Source organism: Trematosphaeria pertusa, assembly GCF_010094035.1.
Source record: "Trematosphaeria pertusa strain CBS 122368 unplaced genomic scaffold BU26scaffold_10, whole genome shotgun sequence".
NCBI classification, from domain to species: domain Eukaryota; kingdom Fungi; phylum Ascomycota; class Dothideomycetes; order Pleosporales; family Trematosphaeriaceae; genus Trematosphaeria; species Trematosphaeria pertusa.
The window spans coordinates 985,962-999,981 of NW_022987221.1; the positions used below are offsets into that span (position 1 = coordinate 985,962).

The window sequence follows — 14,020 nt, forward strand, 5'->3', positions numbered from 1 at the left end:
CAATCCAGCTCTTGCGAGCCCATTGTATCTTATTTCATTTTTCTTTTTTAAGTGGCGACCTAAACATCGAAAGCACTTCGTGTACAGCAGCCGCGGAGCACAAAAGCCACCACACCATCAAGAAACACCACAAGCATTGTAGAGAGAAAAAGAGAGAAAGAAAGGAGATATTGTCCTTGAATCATACTCATCAGACGTGATGCTTCCGGCGGTCAAGCCAAGAGGTCCCGACCGTCTGGCAGAACCGCGTACATGACGGGTGCAGGGTGAACGGGGAAGGTGCAGAAATTAGGGGAGATCAAAAGACAAGGAGTGGAGGGGATGGAGACGATAAGATGTTGACAGGATGAAGATTTCGGAGTCTAATGAAGCGAAGCCCTTAGCACCCTAGAGAACCTTCCATGCCGCGAGATCAACGGATCCTACGTCGTTGATCCTTTCCAATGCACCGAACCATGAAGCCGTTCACTTTTGCCTCTCCGGATAGAGCGTGGGAAATGTCTAAGCCTTCGCCTCTTCGGTGGCAGCCGGAGCGGCGGGCTCCTCCTTGGGAGCTTCGGGTGCAGGCTCCGCGGCGGGCTCCTGGGTGGTGTCGGCCTCGGAAGACGTCCAGAGGGTCTGAAAGCACATTAGCCATTTTCGGTTCCTATGCTGTTCTCTATGCGACGTACCAAGTTATCCCGCAGAAGTTGCATGATGAGGGTGGAGTCCTTGTAGCTCTCCTCGGACAGGGTGTCAAGCTCTGGGTGTTGTTAGCCTCTTCTAATTGTGTGCGCTTAGATTCTAAACATACCGGCAATGGCGTCATCGAAAGCCTGCTTAGCCAACTGGCAAGCCTGGTCGGGGGAGTTGAGGATCTCGTAGTAGAAGACGGAGAAGTTCAGAGCGAGACCGAGACGGATGGGGTGCGTGGGGGCCAAGCTGCTAGCAGCGACGTCGGTGGCAGCCTTGTAGGCCTCGAGCGACTTGTCGGCGGAGGTCTTACGCTTGTCGCCAACAGCGAACTCGGCGAGGTAGCGGTGGTAGTCACCCTTCCTGCAAGCGCAACATTATTAGCTTTGGAAAGACCAAAAATCTGAGACTACTCACATCTTGTGGTAGAACACCTTAGACTCGCCGCTCTCAGCGTGGGGAATCAGGTGGCTGTCCAAGCACTCCAAGATATCCTCGCAAATTTTGGCGAGCTCGGCCTCGATCTTCTGGCGGTACTCCTTGATGAGACCAACCTGAGTCTCATTGCCCTTGGACTCCTCCTTCTGCTCGATGGATGTGACAATCCTCCACGAGGCGCGGCGAGCACCAATGACGTTCTTGTAGGCAACCGACAGGAGATTTCGCTCCTCAACGGAGAGTTCCTGGTCTGCAGAAGCGACGGCCTTCATGTTCTCGACCATCTCTGTGCACTGTGGTTAGCCCCGCAAATCGCGCACAGCCCGAGGAGCACTTACCCTCGTAACGTTCGGCCTGCTCGGCCAGCTTGGCCAGGTAGACTGAGTCCTCGTAACCCATTTTGATAGGAAGATCTGGATTGGTTGAGCGTTAGCTGGGGATGAATTGAGACAGCGCGCAATGTATGACGGGTGGAGGTTCCTGTGTGCGCCAACTGCTTGGAGTGCGGTCCAATATGCGAGCGTGGAAGGTGCGGTCGGGGCGGAGAATCGGCCGACGTGTCGAGGATTTATCCCATGCAAGTTGCACGGCGAGTGAGATCTCTCGGTCAGTGGTGAAGGGGACGGTTGGTAGCGGGTGACGAAGGAGCAAGGAGGAGTCGCTTGCAGGGCCTTCACCTAACCCGCTCAACGAAATTCACACCGTCGGCGCCGAAGGACGCAGCAGCGAGGCTGGGTAAGGCGGCTGAGCTTGATGTAGGCACCGTGTTGATGGCGCGTGTTGACCGGGCGTGCGTGGAGGCCGCCGTGAGAGCGAATTGAGGCCCGATACGCGGACGTCGGGGGGAAATGACGAAAGCGAGGGCTTGGAGGCACTTACTGGGAAGCAGAGAAGAAAGCGATTGTAGCTGCAGGGAAATTGGAGGTTGAGTGTGCTGAGGCGGGCGAGAGAGTGTGTAGGTCTCGTACAGAGGGCGGTTCGGTGGTGTTGATATGAAGTGGGGAGGTTGAGGATGGAGCCCTGGAGGTCAAAGCGAGCGTATTTTGCCAAGACGCTGCGGTCGATGGTGCCTACCGTCACGGCCCAGAATGCTCTTCACTGCAACGCGGACAATATTTTCACGAGCAGCCAGACGGGCGTTTGTCTAGGCGGTCCACGGGCGGCAGCCTTGCATGTGCCTATCTCCCAGTGGATGCCGCCCAGCTGGAGGTGCGGCGGCTGCCGGCCCCGTGATGGTCCGCGCCGCGCAGTCTGAAGGTGCTCGCAGTTCTTGCTGGACGTTGCACGATGCATAGCACACACGCAGTATGCTTGACCAGGCCTCAGACAGCTGCCACGCCGCTGCCATGGAAAACGCCGTTCTGAAACTGCAGCGCTCTAGACCAGAAATGCCTTATGCACTCGGGTTGTCTCAGCCATTGGGTGAACATGATGTGCGCTTCTTCGGCCCGTCTGCGACCTGAACAAGCGAGATGTAGAAGATTTGGCCACGGTAAAGCAAAGCCAGAGTCCATCAATCACGCGTAACCCGATCAGATGCTACTCATGGTTCGAGCTGCGAGATCCATATTCGCACGTGACCGGCAGGGATCTCATGACGCACGGCTTCACCCGAGCTTAACCTCGTCCACCAGACAAAGCTATCATACCACCTCGCTCTCCCCCACCTATATATTCCATTGCCACACCCCGCCAATTGCCCTCTTCATCCACAAGCTCACAATGCTCCGCGCATCGCTCATCAAGAACGCTCGTCCACTTGCCACTCGGCGCCTCTTCTCCACATCTACCCGCGTCATGTCTGCTGGTGACACTGGGTCCGGCGTGTCCAGGGCGGAAGGTATGCGCGCAGGGTAAGTCAAGCTGGAACGGCCATATTGTGTACCATTGAAGGATCTCGGCTAATGCAGCTGGCTTTGATAGCGATGCCTGGACGAAGCGCGAGACCGCCGCCGAGGAAATGTACATCAAGCAGGAAGAGAGGGCCAAGTACGTCGACTGATCGCATCAGCGAAGCTCCCCAATTGGTTCATACGTGCGCTAACGCGGGCACAGGCTGCTAGCCATCAAGGCGAAGCTCCAGCAGCAGCAAAAGCACATCGACGAGCTCACGAAGCACATGTCCGTTGGCCCGTCCCCGCCCTCCACTCCCAAGAAAACTAATACTTGACGCAGCGACGAAGTCACCAAGGAGAGCGGTGGCCAGGGCGAGCAGCAGCATTGAGCTCTACAGTCGCGACGGAATATTTGCATAGAGGATAGCGACGGAATAGGGAAGCCGGAATAGCAAACTGTGGTTCTGGTCGTCACTTTTGGCATGCGTATCTCTTTGTACAACATATGAGACGACTCTCCGATCTCGAAGTAGCTCCAAACACAATGTATACCTGATCGCATTTGCACTGCGCTTTTTCATTAAGTGCTTGTCCTATGGTACAAATCCCATGCGGGCCGTAGTCTCGCTTGGCCGAGCTTTCGGGATGTGTTACCCTAACGCCGGCCTCCCATGCAGTCCTAGATAGGTGTTTCAAATAGTTCGCTTTTAATGGCCAGTTCATCCCGCTTTCTCCAGAACGAAATGCTGCCTACGAGACGCCTCCAAATCGATCGGTCCGGCCACCTCTATAGCTCCGATAGAAGTCCTCCGCTGGATCGGTTCCAAGCCCATTCCAGCCATTGGCACCAACGCGCTGGCTCTCCTTCCGCGCTGCGTCAATCTTCTCTTGTAGCTGAGCAGCCCCAGAGTCGATAAGCTGGAGCTGCGAGAGCTGCGAATTGAGGACCCGGACGACCTTTGTCAACTGTGACATGGTTAGCGATTAGGCCGTACTAATATTGGCGTATGAACTTACGGGATCATCTGGTTTGCCCGTCTTGCTCAGGGTCTGTGACGTGCTGTTGATCTCCTCAATCATCTCGGTGAGGTCCTTGTTGAGCTCGTTGAGCCTGTCCTGGAGCTTCTCGGCCAGTTTGTAGCTGTTCCAGCGATCAGCGGATGGCGCCCGGGGTAGACTGTCGTCAGTTGAAGCGGGTAAAGAAAAGTCAACGTACGTCCTCTCACGTTCCTGATCCGGCCCGCGGAGGCCATCAGACCTCCCGCCGACGCCATGTATCTTCATCAAGTTCTCGATCTCCTTCTCATACCGATCCAAGTATTGATCTAGCTCCTGCTGGTTCTCTTCCATCATGGTCAACTGCCTCTCGACCTCAGCTGCATCGCGTTCCGCTTGAAACGTCTTCGAGTACAGTTGCTTAACCTTGTCCGAATTCTCGACCAACGCCCGATCCCACTTGGCGACCGTGTCGGCTTGTGTCTGGAATTCTTTCTGGTACTTTGACAAATCCGCTGCCCAACGCGTGATGATTTCGTCCATCGACTTGTTCTTCAGGCGGGACTGCGCGGACGGGGCAGGTCCGGCCGTCGAGCTGGCAAGTCCACTCTTAGCCGCGTCACCGCCTGCTGTTGTCGTGGTTCCCCCAAAAGAAGCAGCAGGTGCCGTTGTATTTGTGGATGTAGAGGGCTGCGCAGTGGTACCGGCAGGCTTGGCTCCTCCTAAGCTGAAGAGCCCAGGCGCAGCGGTGCTTGTCGATGCGGCCCCTGAGCTAGCTGCACTGGCACCGCCTCCTAGGCTAGGAAAGAGAGACAGACCGGAGGTTGCGGTAGTAGCGGTTCCGGCACCAGGTGAAGCTGTCGAACCACCCAAGGGGGCAGCTGTAGATGCCGGAGCATTGCCGCCCGGTTTAAGAAAACCGAATCCACCAGAGCCGGAGCCCCCAGAAGGACCGGATCCAGCACTTGCGGCCGAAAACATGTTGCTTGCTGGCGCTCCCGTCGATACAGGAGTCGATCTGTCGCCACCTAAGCTCAAGGGGTTTGCTGGAGTTGTTGCAGAAGGTTGCGATGAGGCTGGCTGCGCGGAAGCTGGTGTTGCGCCTAGACTGAATGCCGGTGGTTTACTCGCTGGTGTAGAAGACGGTGTTGTGCTACCTAGGTTGCCGAACAAAGACGGCTTTGGAGTGGCTTGCGTGCCTTGTCCGCCAGACGCTCCGGATTGGGCGGCACCACCGAAAATGTTTGTCGGGGCAGGCGATGGTTGCGTAGGCGTGCTTTTGTTCGCATCGGCTGTCGCATCTTTATTTCCAAAGCTGAAGAGGCCTGAGCCACCTGGGGTACTGCCCAACGGCTTCGCTGGGGTCGAGCTCGAAGCTGCAGCACCGAAGGGGCTTGTTGTAGGTGTGGATGCGGTGGCTGGCTTCGTTCCGAACAGCGAAGGGGCCTGGGAGCTTGCGCTTGTGCCTGTCTGAGCCGATTGACCGCCGAACAAGCTTGTGCCGGGCGGAGGTCCAGCTGGAGTCGTCGAAGGCAGGGAGAATGTTTTGTTTGCGGCGGGCGTCGCAGCTGGAGTAGAGGACGCTATCGCTTCAGGGTCAGCTTGGGGTATACGACTCGCGATTTAGATGTGGCATCATTGAAGGTACGAACCTGCCGTATTGCCAAACGAGAACGTCGGCGTAGACGTTGAAGTGGTTCCTCCTGTAGTTGCCACCGTGGTGCCACTTGTTCCAGCACCTCCGAATAGAGTCGGTTTAGCTGCGTTTGCTCCTCCGACGTTCCCAAACGAGAATGAACTTGATACCGGCTGGGAGGCTCCTGAAGTTGCTTGATTCCCTCCAAAGACACCACCGGGCTTGCTTGCAGCAGGCGCGTTCGACGAGGTATTTCCAAACAGCGTCGAGGAGGATCCTGTGTTCGCGCTTCCGAAGAGATTAGGACCGCTTGGAGTGCTGGAGCCTGTGTTTGCGTTGGTGGTTCCGCCGAAGAGAGAGCCTGTTCCGCCAGAGCTGGTGGCGCCAAAGAGGGGTTTGTTCGGCGTGTTACTGCCGCTGCCGCTACCGCCCGTCTGTCCAAAGCTGAACGACATTATGTCCGTATCTATGAAGCCTGTATAGAAGGGATTAGCCCTGGTGGAGGTATGGGCTAGGAACTATTTACCTGCGTGTATGGAGCGGGTGTACGGAGCGCGACTTGAGAAGCAGCGCGCGTTGAACAAAGTGCAAAGGCGCAGCAGCTGGCCAAATAATCAAGGGACCTTGCGTTGGTCAACAGGCGCAAGCAGCTCGTCACCTTCACGCGTCGCTGCAGCTCTAAAACTTAGGCAAGCACGACCGCCAAGCCCGGTGAATCGTTTCGCCGCTCCTGCCAGTTCCAGACCCCCCGCGATTGCCGGGCGTGTCGTGCCTGAAACAGACTCGTTCACGACCCGCCGTCCAGCACGCCTCTTCGCTATTCACTAGCCTTCTTCGACTGCTCTTCTGCCCTACGTCACTTCTCACGTCTCTCGTTCTCTCTACCTACACCTGTGAAGACATTCAGATCCATTAGGCTTTGTATCAAGCCTGCGTGTCACACTTCCGCAAGCCGCAATGACGGACGAACTGTCACCGCCCCGCAAGAGCGTGGAGCTCGAGGACCCGGGCGCGCGAGAGCTGGGTGTGTTCACCGCCTAGGCCATAAATGTTCCCTCTGCTGATCATCTTAGAATCTTCGAGCGACGAGCACTTCTCCGATGCTTCAGAAGGCCGCGCCGGACAGACCGGAAGGTCCAATGTCACTTCACCGATCCCAACTACCCGTGTAGAGCGGGTAGACGATGAGCCCAGCTACGGCGAAGTCCCAGGCACAGAAGCATACAAGAAGAGGGTTCAAGATGCGGTCCCCGACGAGGTAGAAGTCGTACCGGAAGGTTCGCGAAGCCGCAGTGCCTCCCGAGTCGGCTTAGGTGACCGCCCCTACACGCCTGGAGGCACTCCTGTTCCAAAGACTGTGGTGGAGAAGGTGGACCCGGAACAGCCCAGCTATGGCGACGTCCCTGGCACGCATGCCTACGAGGTTCGTGCTGCTGACGCTGTTCCTGACGTTGTCGTGAAGGTGCCCCAGCCGCCAGAGCGCAAACCGGAGGGTACGTAAGGGAGTTTCTTTGTGTTTTCCTGCGTCAATTGACGGAAGAAGGGTCGCCAACAGCCTCGATAAGCAGATCTCCCGTGAACTCCGAGCACGAAGACGAAGACGCCGACGAGTCAGATGCATCTGCTGCTGACTCACGAGAAGATACCAAGGGTACCTGCGAAACGGAGGATGGTGGCGAATTCGGCGATGATTTCGATGACTTCGAAGAGGGCGGGGAGGGAGATGATTTCGGGGATTTTGACGATGGATTTCAGCAAGGCGAGGAACACACTGAGACTACATTTGACAAACCCCCTGATCAGCCTTCTGTATCCGCCCCCTCTCCGGGCCCTGTAAGTCATAACTATTCAATCCTAAGTCAATTGTTACTCCAAGCACCGTTCGCAGTGATGTTTTGGCTGACGTTCGATCACGCAGCCCGTGCTCGACTTCGAGGAGCTCACCACGCTTGAAGACGTTGTCAACGCGACGCACCCATATCTTGATGAAATATACTCATCCATGAAAGAGATACCTAGCATATCCACGACGAACCAAGACGCCCTGCGATCAATATTCCTCTCCGACCGCAGTGTCTCTTTGTGGTCACAGCTCGTCGCTCCGCCGCCTCTGCAGCCTCCGGATTGGGTTCGGTCTCGGATACGGCGGCTATTCTTGGTGTCTCTCGGCGTGCCAGTTGACCTAGACGAGATACTTCCAGCATCCAAACAGAAAAAGCTCGTCCTGCCTTCCATACATATACCTGGCGAAAAGTCTCCGAGGCCTTCAGCAGACGGTCGAAATGGAGCGTTAGGACGCGTGAAAAAGGGAAATGCTTCGTCGACCTCACTCGATTCCTCAGCCTCCAGATCAGAGAGGAAACGGAAAGGCCCCCCTCCGCCTCCGCAATTGGACATCAGCTCCACAAGCATGCTGTGTTCTACCACTGAAGCCGCTCTCAGTAACTTCACCGATGAGGAGCTGCAGGCCCATGTCAAGAGGCTAGAGGAACTGAAAGAGCGCGCAAATGAGGTGTTTGAGTACTGGCAGCAGCGCTTGGAGAGCGCTCTGGGGGACAAAGATGCCTTTGAGCAGGTCATTGAGAGCCTTGTCGCGCACGCCAAGAAGCTCAGATGAGGGTATATTTTCGGATCGATTCTTTGTGGCTGCCAGACAACCGTTGAAGGCCTATCGACGGCGAGGCTTGGGGCTCCGCGGGGACGCTGCGACATGAACCGGTGAAAGACCTCAAGCTACGGGCTGCACGTGATAGGGAGACTAGCGTTCTCGGCTGCGCCTGCACGAGCCTACGTTCAAGATAGGTTGATTGGGCACGTGTATTAGTCTGTGGATGTAGTGTGGGGTTTGTCAGGGAATCATCCATGGGATGGCATGGATGTGGATATCGAAGGGCTGTCAGCCAAAGCACCGTCACCATCGGTCGCGCAGGTGCCCCGCTTGGAGGGGTTGACGATAATGAGTGGAATCAGCAACGCTGTCGTCCGATGTTTCCGGACGGAATACTAGACTGCACAGAGTGCTCTGTGACAGCGATGATCAAACAGGGGTGCTGTTACTTCGCCTTTATTAGACGGCATGTGGTGTATGCGGTTGAGGCGGCGGATGCCATTGCAGGCCCGATGGCAGAATGCGATGCTGCACAGAAGAGTGAATGCCAGCTCCTGCGGCGCCCGCCAGATGCAGGCAAGATTGGCGCTCAGCGTCGGACGGATGTCTCGTGTATCTGCCTCTAGGGGCTCGCGGATTGAATTGCGAAATCTCAGGGGCGACCTCCCCGCGGCAGGCCAGGCTCGTAGGGCCCGAGTCTGCGTGTTCGGCAGCCTCTCACCGGCAACGACAGCCGTGTTTTGCCCCCTCCTATTCTCGCATTGGGCTAAGGGCTGCATGCCGAGGCGAGGGCGACGATGGATTGCGGACACCAGCCATTGGCCTCCTTGCACGTTACTACAACAGGTCACACGCTGGGCCCTCGAGACCGGCGAGCCAGCAGAGGCCTGCGAGCGCGCGTCGTGCTGCTGTGCGCGGACGGCTCTTCTTATCGAGGGCGGAGGAATGAGGGCTGTGGCCACCGACGTCATCTCTGCCGCTCAGGCCAATTTGCCTCCCCGATGCTGCGGCTTTGTATCAAATCATTGTCTAGCGGACGCCCAGCGCGCGCACAAAGCAGCCCGCTCGCCTAGCGGACACCCGCTGCGTAGGCTAGCACGGGGAAGGGAATGCAGACGGGGCAAGGGACAGGGTGCATCGCTAATCCTGTAGCGCAGTGAAACGGAAGACCAGGTCTTCTTTGTACATGATTATCGCCGATTTGGTTTTACCAGACCACGAATAATCTAACAGCGCAGCGCTTTTGCCTGTGGCCGTTTCCATCTGCGCTCCTTCTCTCCACCGCTGCTTTTCGTGAACGCCCCGTATCGCCTCGTTAGTGCGCCTATTCTAGACCTTCACTCGGCCTCCCTCCCTCGACTAGCAGGAGCCGCCCAGCCCCAGCACGCTTCTTGCGCGGGGACCTCCTGGCCGGCCGCCACGACCCTACACCACCCCAGAGTCACGACAATCCAGCTCTCTATCCCCCCCAGCGCTCGCTGTTCTGCTGTCCGTCCGGAGTGCATCCATCCGCCCGAGGCTGAGCGCGCCTGCCTCCGCGTCCCCATGCCCATCTAGCAGGCCAGCTCACAGATACTCGCCAGAGCGATGACGGCCGAAACGTACCACGGGCTCTCGCAGATCCTCAAAAACCTCGCAAGACAGCATGATCCCGCGCTAGACGCCTCGTTCAGCGCCCAAATCGCCGCGAATGGCGCGAAGCAGAATGCCGTTACCGTCCCCGGCTCCGACTCCTCGGAAAAGGCCAGCCTCGAGCAAGAGCTGGCCGCGCTCGCTGCCCGCATACAGTATCTCGAAGCAAAAGCGAACGTGGTCGACAACCGCACCTTCCCCATAACGCCCGGCGAGCCCGCCAACTCGCCGTTCCTCTACCCTGCCACCGCAGCACCCGCCTCGCGCAACGGCGGCCCGCCCGGTCGTCGCGGTTCATACAAGGAGCAAAGAGCGACATGGGTCAGCAACTGGCTGGCGGCGAAGGAGCCAAATGGCGGCTCAGAGCAGCCCGCAGCTGCCCTCACCGAGGAGCAGCTCAATTACCTGCGCGACCACCTCAACAAGCAGGCCGACCAGATTAAGAACCAGCGCGAGCACATTGACAACCTCAGCGCCGAGGTCAACAAGCAATTGAACAACCAGAACATGGCGTTTGAGCATGGCATTGAGGACATTGGCGCGTTGAAGCGCGAGCTGGGAAAGCACCAGCAGGCCAACCTCGCTTTCCAGAAGGCTCTCCGCGAAATCGGAAGCATCGTCACGGCCGTCGCTATGGGCGACCTGAGCAAGAAAGTTCTGATCCATGCCAAGGAGATGGACCCTGAGATCACGCTGTTCAAGCGCACGATTAACAAGATGGTGGACCAGCTGCAGGAATTCGCCAGTCAGGTCACGTTTCTAGCCAAGGAAGTCGGCACCGAAGGCAGGCTCGGTGGGCAGGCGAATCTACCGGGCGTGGACGGCATTTGGGCAGAGCTGACGGACAGCGGTAAGTTGCGTTTTGTAAATCACTCCTATCGGCCCTTCTCACAGACCCTGCAGTAAACGTTATGGCGAAAAACCTCACCGAGCAGGTGCGCGAAATCGCAATTGTGACCACTGCCGTAGCGCATGGTGATCTGAGCAAGAAAATTGAGCGACCGGCGCGAGGCGAGATTCTTCAGCTGCAGCAGACTATCAATACCATGGTGGACCAGCTGCAGTCGTTTGCCACCGAAGTCACCAAGGTCGCCAGGGATGTCGGCACAGAAGGCAAGCTCGGTGGCCAGGCTGAAATTGCTGGCGTAAAAGGCATGTGGAACGAGCTGACGGTCAACGTGAACGCCATGGCACAGAACCTTACTACGCAGGTCAGAGATATCGCACAGGTTACCACCGCAGTCGCACAAGGAAACCTCACGCGGAAGGTCGAAGCCGAGTGCAAGGGCGAGATCTTGGAGCTGAAGAACACCATCAACCGCATGGTTGACCAACTGCAGCAATTTGCACATGAAGTAACAAAGATAGCACGGGAGGTCGGCTCTGAAGGCCGACTTGGAGGACAGGCTACCGTTCATGGTGTGGAAGGTACTTGGAAAGATCTGACCGAGAACGTGAACGGTATGGCGATGAACCTCACAACCCAGGTGCGAGAGATTGCAGAGGTCACGACGGCCGTCGCCCGCGGAGACCTTAGCCGGAAAGTGAAGGCCGAGGTCCAAGGCGAGATTCTCTCTCTCAAGATTACTATCAACACCATGGTGGACCGTCTTAATACCTTTGCGCAGGAAGTGAGCAAAGTGGCTCGCGAAGTGGGAACGGATGGTATCCTGGGCGGACAGGCCAAGGTGGACAATGTTGAGGGCAAGTGGAAAGACTTGACCAACAATGTCAACACCATGGCGCAGAACCTCACGCTTCAGGTGAGAAGTATTTCGGAGGTCACACAAGCCATCGCGAAGGGCGACATGAGCAGAAGAGTGCATGTTGACGCCGAGGGAGAGATCCGGCTGCTCAAAGATACTATCAACGACATGGTGACACGTCTCGACGACTGGTCGCTCGCAGTCAAGCGTGTCGCTCGCGACGTAGGGGTGGATGGAAAGATGGGTGGCCAGGCCGATGTTCAGGACATCGACGGACGCTGGAAAGAAATTACTACAGATGTCAACACGATGGCACAGAACCTGACGTCCCAGGTGCGTGCATTTGGTGACATTACCAACGCAGCCATGGAGGGCAAGTTCACACAGATCACCGTCGAAGCATCTGGTGAGATGGACGAGCTGAAGAGGAAGATCAATCAGATGGTCTCCAGTCTTCGAGAGAGTATCCAGAGGAATACCGCCGCCAGGGAGGCCGCAGAATTGGCGAACAAGACGAAATCCGAGTTCCTGGCCAACATGTCTCATGAGATCCGGACGCCGATGAACGGTATCATCGGAATGACACAGCTGACCCTCGACACGGACCTAACGCATGCGCAGCGGGAGATGCTGACCATCGTCCATAACTTGGCTGGCCAGCTTCTCACCATCATTGACGACATTCTCGATATCAGCAAGATTGAGGCTAACCGAATGGTTATGGAGGAGATTCCCTTCTCCCTTCGTGGCACAATATTCAATGCCCTCAAGTCTCTAGCTTCAAGAGCGAACGAACGGAAACTGAATCTGGCATACGACGTCTCTTACTCTGTTCCCGACTACGTGATCGGCGACTCTTTCAGGCTGAGGCAGATTATTTTGAATCTCGTTGGCAACGCTATCAAATTCACCGAGCACGGTGAGGTCAAGGTTGCCATATCCATGGCGGCAGAGCAAAATTGCGCAGCAGACCACTATGTCTTCCAGTTTGCGGTTTCCGACACCGGCATTGGAATCCACGGGGACAAACTCAACCTCATTTTCGACACCTTCCAGCAGGCAGACGGATCAACGACGCGCAAGTTCGGTGGTACAGGTCTAGGTCTTTCCATCTCGAAGCGTCTCGTCACGCTCATGGGCGGGAGGATGTGGGTGGAATCCGACTATGGAAAGGGTAGCACATTCTATTTCACGTGCAGAGTCCGCCTCGGACACCCTGACCTGAGTGCTATCCAGCCACAGCTCACGCCCTACAGCAAGCACACCGTGCTTTTCGTAGACCAAGGCCATACTCGCTTCTCGGATAATATCGTAGAGCAACTAAAGACCCTTGACCTAGTGCCGGTTATCGTTCACTCCATCGATGAGGTGCCAGCTTCGGACAAGAGGATCGCTCCGGATATGCCGTTTGACTGTGTCATCGTGGACAACGAAAGGACGGCAAGAGAGCTCAGGATTGCGGAACGCTTCAAATACATTCCGCTTGTGATGCTCACTCCGCGGGTATCGATCAGCCTGAGGTCTGCGCTCGAGAATGGTATTTCAAGCTATATGACGACACCATGCTTGCCCATCGATTTAGGCAATGCCCTGATCCCAGCTCTTGACGGACGAGCGGCGCCGTTGGTGTCTGATCATTCGAAATCGTTCAACATCCTCCTTGCAGAGGATAACGCCGTCAACCAGAAGCTCGCTGTCAGAATCCTCGAGAAGTACCATCACAGGGTAACAGTGGCGAACAACGGTCTGGAAGCACTTGAGCTCATCAAGAAGAAGCGGTACGACGTCGTCCTCATGGATGTACAAATGCCCGTCATGGTAGGTCAATGAATCAAGTTCCGCGAGAAGCGCTTCGCTAATTCAGTGTAACAGGGTGGTTTCGAGGCCACTGCCAAGATTCGTGAATGGGAGCGCGAGAACGTCTTACCATCGACACCGGTCATTGCTCTGACTGCTCACGCTATGGTGGGCGACCGTGAGAAGTGTCTCGCCGCTCAGATGGATGTAAGTGCCTCCTCGCCTTTCCTTATGTGGGTTTGATCGCTGACAAAAATAGGACTATCTATCAAAGCCGTTGAGGCAAAATCAACTGATCCAGACTATCCTACGGTGTGCGACATTGGGTGGTGGACCTCTGTACGATCACGACCAGCGACATTCTATAGAGCACATGGCCGCTCCCGAACTCAACCTTCCTTCCGAAAGTCCGAACTCGACACCCAAGGGCACTCCGCGGAGACCACAACTCGAGGCGAGAGGCTACACGGAGCGGGGCGTTCTCGCGGACGGCAGTCCTTCGCTCTTGGCTGCTGATCAATCCGATCCCGTAGATAGGCTTTTGCTTCGGTCGCACAGCAGCTGACTATAGCGGTCGACGACACGCCCAAAGCGTCGTCACGAGCTCTGCAAAATTTTGCAGTTCTGAGACTGTTGAGTTGAAGTCTCGATTGGTATGGTTAGTGGATACCCCTGGGTACACAAGTGATGGCAATTTCTT

At 56.5% G+C, this 14,020-nt stretch overlaps 6 protein-coding genes across 6 annotated transcripts; 4 read left to right on the top strand and 2 right to left on the bottom strand.

The window, feature by feature from the left end:
• Window positions 1-218: 218 nt before the first annotated feature.
• On the bottom strand, window positions 219-1,815 carry BU26DRAFT_52365 (putative 14-3-3 family protein ArtA). Its single transcript, XM_033830092.1, has 5 exons — window positions 1,449-1,815; window positions 1,090-1,396; window positions 794-1,035; window positions 672-742; window positions 219-618 (listed from the first exon to the last, which is right to left on the bottom strand). Exons 1-5 carry the CDS (start codon window positions 1,507-1,509, stop codon window positions 502-504), a joined length of 798 nt encoding a protein of 265 aa, XP_033681744.1. The 5' UTR covers window positions 1,510-1,815; the 3' UTR covers window positions 219-501.
• Window positions 1,816-2,832: 1,017 nt separating this feature from the next.
• Window positions 2,833-3,654, top strand: BU26DRAFT_460713 (uncharacterized protein; the record flags this gene model as incomplete). Its single annotated transcript, XM_033825041.1, has 4 exons — window positions 2,833-2,963; window positions 3,034-3,099; window positions 3,166-3,231; window positions 3,286-3,654. The coding sequence occupies 4 exons, from the start codon at window positions 2,833-2,835 to the stop codon at window positions 3,332-3,334; spliced, it is 312 nt and encodes a 103-aa protein (XP_033681745.1). The 3' UTR covers window positions 3,335-3,654.
• Window positions 3,516-6,231, bottom strand: BU26DRAFT_552691 (uncharacterized protein). Its single transcript, XM_033832162.1, has 4 exons — window positions 6,104-6,231; window positions 5,594-6,052; window positions 3,963-5,524; window positions 3,516-3,911 (listed from the first exon to the last, which is right to left on the bottom strand). Exons 2-4 carry the CDS (start codon window positions 6,030-6,032, stop codon window positions 3,696-3,698), a joined length of 2,217 nt encoding a protein of 738 aa, XP_033681746.1. The 5' UTR covers window positions 6,033-6,052; window positions 6,104-6,231; the 3' UTR covers window positions 3,516-3,695.
• Window positions 6,232-6,534: 303 nt separating this feature from the next.
• Window positions 6,535-8,194, top strand: BU26DRAFT_430938 (uncharacterized protein; the record flags this gene model as incomplete). Its single annotated transcript, XM_033823910.1, has 4 exons — window positions 6,535-6,601; window positions 6,651-7,070; window positions 7,118-7,410; window positions 7,496-8,194. 4 exons carry the CDS (start codon window positions 6,535-6,537, stop codon window positions 8,192-8,194), a joined length of 1,479 nt encoding a protein of 492 aa, XP_033681747.1.
• Window positions 8,195-8,424: 230 nt separating this feature from the next.
• Window positions 8,425-9,555, top strand: BU26DRAFT_52602 (uncharacterized protein). The gene has a single exon (XM_033830647.1). The coding sequence runs from the start codon at window positions 8,654-8,656 to the stop codon at window positions 9,335-9,337; it is 684 nt and encodes a 227-aa protein (XP_033681748.1). The 5' UTR covers window positions 8,425-8,653; the 3' UTR covers window positions 9,338-9,555.
• Window positions 9,556-9,772: 217 nt separating this feature from the next.
• On the top strand, window positions 9,773-13,885 carry BU26DRAFT_431339 (two-component osmosensing histidine kinase; the record flags this gene model as incomplete). The annotated part of the gene is made up of 4 exons (XM_033823925.1): window positions 9,773-10,667; window positions 10,721-13,341; window positions 13,396-13,527; window positions 13,580-13,885. 4 exons carry the CDS (start codon window positions 9,773-9,775, stop codon window positions 13,883-13,885), a joined length of 3,954 nt encoding a protein of 1,317 aa, XP_033681749.1.
• Window positions 13,886-14,020: the final 135 nt, after the last annotated feature.